A 6,091-nucleotide genomic window follows, 5' to 3' on the forward strand; every position below is an offset into this window, starting at 1 on the left:
TGACAAAGCGCAGGAGCGCGAAACATGCAAGCAGGAGAGTCGGCATAGCAACCTTCCCCTTCACAGCCTTCCACGTGACAAGCCTCATGTGATCCACAGCCACTCGGACAAGCGGCGCTGCAAGCAGTGCAGCGTTCTCTAAGCTGCCTATGTGTACAGCTGATATCATCTGGTGACCAAGCTTGATCCTTACCACCCAGCGTGCAGCATTACACCTCTGCCTCCAAGCCGAACACTTCAGATGGAGCTGAAATAAACACCTCCCCCTCGGTCATCAGACTGGACTCATCAGCTCTGCAGCCCATTGAACACCTATGAAGTGAGCGTCCCTAGGAACGTTGTTCCATTCGTTTACACTGACTTTTCATACAACGCTCTGGGTTCTTTCAGATGATTGATTGCATTCATTAGGCATTCGATAGCTGTGCACATTGGTCTTTGGTTTTCACCTTTCCAAAGTTATAATTGAGAGATCTGAGGAGCTTTTCTTTATCAAACATCTGTCCGTTTTATGATTGGTGTTTTTTATGCGTTTTAGATCCTGCAGGGATCAGATGTCTGTGTTCATTGTTTACATTTAATAAATGACATTTTAAAGTCTTTTCCACATCAATCTACTAGTCCCTTTGATGCGCTGTTTTTGATCGTTGGTTCTTTTGGATTGCCCATCCAACCCCTCTCCATCAGATTCCCCTTGGGAATCTGAGGCAGCACTGTCAACTTCCTCTCTGGAACCCCCTGGATTCTCCCCACTAGCAGGAGGAACCTCCGTTGGGCTAGGTGGTACACTATGATGCACTGGTGGAAGAGTGCTCTGGGGCTGAGGCCACTGGAAACTAGAAAAAAGCATTTTGAAAGACTGGAAAGTAATAGAGTTCCTTCACAGATGCTGCCAGGTCTGCACCCTGCTCCCTAACCAACCCCTCAATGCACTCCTTACAAAGTGCCTTGGTCCAGGAATCCCCCATAGAGGATCTACACTTCTTCCTAGAACCATGGGGGGGGGGGGGACTTGCTGGTGGATTTCTGAAATGCACAGAAATAAAAGAGGGCAGCACAAGTTTAAAGAACACCAGCGCTACTTAGAGGATCACCGGGAGTGCCCCCCCAGGACCAACCCCACCACCAGGGTCCCAGACACTCCCCTCCCCCCTCCCCCCCCCCCCCCCCCCCAAGGAAGAACACCACCAGTGGAGCTACTTGATACTAAGTAAGGGAACACCTCCCCAGGGTTCCCCTTACCTTTGAGTGGCTGGTGCTGTTGTCCCCAGGAGCCGCTCTTGAAGCCTCTGCTTCGGACACTCTCCTGCTGAGGAAGGGTGGTACGAATGTGCCTCCGATAGCTGTCGGTACAGCTTAGAGAAGCTGCACCAGCCGAATGCTTGATCCACTTTCACGAACCGCGGCCGGAACCGGAAGACGCGGATCCAGCGAAGATGTCTGCCCCCACCAGAAATGATGTTGCCCGTCATCCGGTCTGGCCTCCAGCTCCATGCCGACTGAAAACACAGGGGGACCTAGGACAACTTGCTGCAGCGCCCCACTAGGTGAACGAACAGGTGGACCTCCCCAAACTTCTTGCCTTGCCCAAGAGAAGCTTGGAGTGTGCGAAAAACAGTCAGTATGGACGTTCAGCTCCCTAGCCGACCGGACTGCCGATCAGAGCCAGAGAGACCACCGTCTCCTCCACTCTAGAAAACAGCCTCAGCCTCCCGACTGTTTAGCTAAGGTTCCTTAGCGGTTTCTCCCCACTGGAGGAAACACCATAACTGAGGGGACTGTGGGAGGATGAGACTTAAATTGTGAAATTGAAGGCGGTGTTTCCTAAGAGGGGAGGAGCCTGGGTCACTCTACGGTGGCTGTCCTGAAAGAGACTTGGGGGGGGGGGGGGTGTGTTAAATTTATATTGTATGAACAAAAAATTGAATTGATGTTGGAACTCCGCTTTACCCAGAAGATTTTTTTCCCCCCCTGGCCAGGCCATTTCACAATATGGCACTGTGATGCTTTGACAATTGCACGGTCCTGCACTCAAACAAAATGGCCCCCTCCCCCCAGAGCTCTCTTTTGGTGCCATTTGAACATCATTTCGGCAAAAATCCTCTCACTTTAGACCAATATGTATTTTACATTTTTGAACCAGCAATTTTGTGGACCTCCAACATTGCAGTGGACAGAGCAGACACCTGACACTGATAATTTTTTGGGAACAAGTCTGAAAAATATGCAGTTGTACTAATAACACTGGCAGGGAAGGGGTTAAGTGTCCAACCATATGGGGGACTGTGACAACACAGATTAGTCTTCCTGCATAGCAGAAAGACAGGACCTGTGTGATTTCCCACCTTTATACAGGCAGATCCTTGTTTGTACCCCGCAGTGACAGATCGCGGGTTGCTGGCAGACAGAGTCCACGCGCCCAACCGATTTGCGTGATCGAGCCACAGTACAACAGTGGCAGCTGGTCCTTTAGTGAGCCAATCACATTTTTAAGCTGCTCTGTACACCAACTGTATACAGTAGGCCTCCAGGTTGCATTCAATTTTACAGAAAGTGCTCTTTTAGCAATGCAGTTTTTTGCCATTTCCCTCCATAAAGTGGAGCTACCCTTTAAAGCTGAAGTAAACCCATCCATAAAAGAATATTTCCAGCATGTGCCAGAAATGGAACACTATCATTGGTTGTGCTCGAACCAAGCCGTCAAGCTTCCAATGGCTGGTGTCTAAACTGATCACAAGCGAAGCATCATGGCACTTGTAGATTAAAACAGAGGCAAAGATTACAGCTTCCTTGCCTAAAAAATATGGGGGGGGATATTTCTTTGAAGGGCCAACTTGGAGCAGGACTTACTTGGTACTGATCAGGATTATTTCTAGTAAAGAGCAGGAATTGAGTGTTGATCACTTCTGGTGCCCATGGTAAGCGCCTGATGGGTCTTGCCAGTGTTCCAGAATAGGGAGGGTCATCTGTGAAACATCCCAGCCTATCATAGCAGATGTCAGCAGCTGAACAGAGAAAAGGATAAAAAAAAAAAAAAAAAAAAAAAAAAAAAATTAGGGATTTCAGGGCACCATCATGGAGCAAAATCAACGGATCTGCCGAGGAGAGCAAAAAACGGAACCCCCCCGCCCACTACTATGCAACTTGTGTAGAAATGGTATATGCTATATTAAATTTGCTTCTACCCCATGACAATGGAGTTACCCTTTAAGCTACTGCCCTGCATCTCCCCATTAATGACACAGATGCTGATAAAACTTAAACAGAATAACCCTTTCCTGCTCTGTACAAAAGGACCAGTGCCAGTGTTAAGCTTATGGCAATTAAAAAGTACCAAAACTTAAATGTGTGCCCTCCCGCAAATCTGACCCTAACCCTTTTCAGATAATACAGAATCTCTATAAAATGAGTAATACCACATACCTTCAATAGCAGCTGCTATGGACAACAACAGAACCAGTTTGATAAACATCTGGAACCAAAAAAAATAAAAAACCCCGCACATTAAAGAGGAGAACATAAAATGGCCTAAAATGCTAATTACCTGGCTGTCACACTGATGTCCCAATATCACTGAGCTGAAACATCAGCTAGGGATTCATCCACACACTTTTAGTCAAGCAACTACTGAACATCTAGCATTTCAGACATATGCAATTCTTTTCAGTCTGAATACAAGTTGACAACATTTTTGGTTATTTTAATGTATCCAAATGAAATGGTAGACAAATTAATGCAATTTGTTCATTTATTCATTGTCTAACAAATTCAAACTTTTCAGAACCCAGATCGGTGGGAGGGGAGGAAAAAAATTGGTGATAGAATTGCATCCATATCACACACACCCCGGCACCCCAGTGTCCGCCTACTTGAGCTGGCACCACTGCAACCTGGTTCAGCTAGATCCATGCATCTGGCATCCACACGATCCAGAACCTCCCACGTTCCACAGGCCAGAACTCAAGGCCTACGCCTGCTGGACTCATGCCGGGATGCCATTTTATTTGGCCTACGCGGGGGAATGCTTGTATCATCTCTCCACAGCCTGACTGTTACTTGCCAACCTCCTTCCCCCTCTTCCCTAGACAGCACCACCTAGGCTCAGGGGGAAGGAGCTCTGCCATCCAGCCTCCTTCTGGTGGAAACACAAAGACTGACGGAAGTCACCTTGTATGGATTTGAATTTTGGGTTTCCTCCGGAGGTGAAGCCCATCTATCTAGCGCTGTCCTAGACAGACGACTGTCTGCTGGGGAAGAGCTCGCTCCCTTTCCTACATGCTCAGATAAAGGGTCTGGTATGGATTTTGGAGGAGACCCTATGCAATTTTTGGGGTTCCCCAAATTTTCTATTGCCGGAATGCTTGATCTCAACAGTCACCTGTCAGTAGGGGAATCTCACTGACAGATGACCCATGGTTGTTAAGGACGAAGGTGGCCGGCTTAAATTCACATGCTCCAGGGGAGATAGGGCTCCACACTTCAATCTTAGATACCAACTCTGCTCATCTCCATTCAAGCAACACACACTAATAAAAGATCATTATTTTGCATCTCAGTGTGCAGCATTGCTGTTGCTAGTATAGCTAATTGAAGCCAGTAGACTAGAATGACAAGCAAACAAATAGCGTTTTCAGGACAAAGTGATAGCTATAATCATTCAGCAGCACAATGAATACCACTTTAAGCAGGTAAAAACAGAAAACACAAAAGCAAAAACATATGGCAGCCTACCAATTCTTCTTAGATGTGATGTCCGCATTTGTTTTTTTTAGGCTATTTTCACCTAGTGATCTAGCAAGTCTATTTTTCCCCAACACCACAAGCTGCCCTGCAGATGTTGCAGTTAAAGGGTTGAGAGAAACCACTTTTAACAATGGGAAGGAGCAGTATATACACACTGCCGCTCCAAAGAGGCCGCTATCAGAGTTTATTTTTTTTAAACCTGCCAGTGCACCGATCCAGTGTGAAAGTCCTCTGGGCCTCGCTCTGAGACAGGAGCAGCTCTTTCAGGGCACTTTGCAGGTGCCATTTTTAGCACCGTGGCACCTGCAAAGCACCCCATTTTGAAAGGGGTCTTACAGTCACAGCAATGTTAAGAAAGTGCCTGCATTGCTTAGACAACAGTGCCAGAAAGCTCAGATTAAAGTCCATCTCCAAAGTCACACAAGTGTGACTGGAGCCTAACAGATAGATGCAAGACAATAGCAGGACTGTGCCAACACCCTCAGCGTACACCATATCCAACAGATCAGGCTCCAGAAGAGCCCCCTAACGGCATAGGGCACTATTCATACCAGGCAGCCATTAAGCCCACTGACATCCTATAGAAACCCTACACTCAATAACAGGATTTATGCCATTTACACACTCATGGTTACCTCAACAAGACGGACAATGATATCAGGCTCTTGAAGTACTCATAGATCAAACATAATCTAGGAGACCTAAAAGCTGAGTCAGGGGAAAGACAATCAAACATTTGCTCAGCACATTGACTTTATAGCATATAGACTATGGAGATTTCATAACAGATCCAGATCAGTGCAATTGCAAATAACGACCGATCAATATGACACCCCCACCCATACTGAACACAGCAGATATCACTAAGCTGGACTCATACAAAATGACTAAAGCACAGGATAATACTATACACCACAAGCACTAACCTTACCACCTCTCTAAGGTGCTATTGAACATTACACCACATGGGGAAGTTGTATTTAAAGCACCTGCAGCTGAGCCTAATTAGCTCTGTTAGGATAATGGTGACCAGCTGAGATTATCACCATCCTGTTTTCACCTTTCATAATTTACTAGCTTTTTGCCCCAACCCAAGCTAATTTTAAAGTGGAACACCGGGCAAATGGTTGTTTTTAGGGCCAGTTCACACCATAGAAACGCAGTCTGGGTGCGTTCCAGGTGCTTTTCTGCATGCATGTCTTTGACGTGTTCCAGTGCGTTTTTGGTGCATTTTTGATGCAGTCCAGTGCATCCTCCCCTTTATTTCCTTAACCTTAAATAAGGACAAGTGTGTTGCAGTGCATTTTTGGTACATTTAAGTGCATTCCAGTGAGTTTTTTATATGTTT

At 46.4% G+C, this 6,091-nt stretch overlaps 1 protein-coding gene across 1 annotated transcript in view; it reads right to left on the bottom strand.

Moving 5' to 3' along the window:
- The window catches only part of LOC143930102 (pancreatic lipase-related protein 2-like), a 40,370-nt gene extending 34,689 nt beyond the window's left edge, over positions 1-5,681 (bottom strand). Inside the window, exons 1-3 of the mRNA XM_077454056.1 lie at positions 5,670-5,681; positions 3,424-3,472; positions 2,851-3,005 (exon numbers count right to left, since the gene is read on the bottom strand). Of these exons, the coding sequence (XP_077310182.1) occupies positions 2,851-3,005; positions 3,424-3,472 (204 nt within the window). The 5' untranslated portion in view covers positions 5,670-5,681. The remainder of the gene's footprint in view (positions 1-2,850; positions 3,006-3,423; positions 3,473-5,669) is intronic.
- Positions 5,682-6,091: the final 410 nt, after the last annotated feature.

Source organism: Lithobates pipiens, unplaced genomic scaffold, assembly GCF_037356315.1.
Source record: "Lithobates pipiens isolate NorthernLeopardFrog02 unplaced genomic scaffold, aLitPip1_a1.2 Scaffold_25, whole genome shotgun sequence".
NCBI classification, from domain to species: Eukaryota; Metazoa; Chordata; class Amphibia; order Anura; family Ranidae; genus Lithobates; species Lithobates pipiens.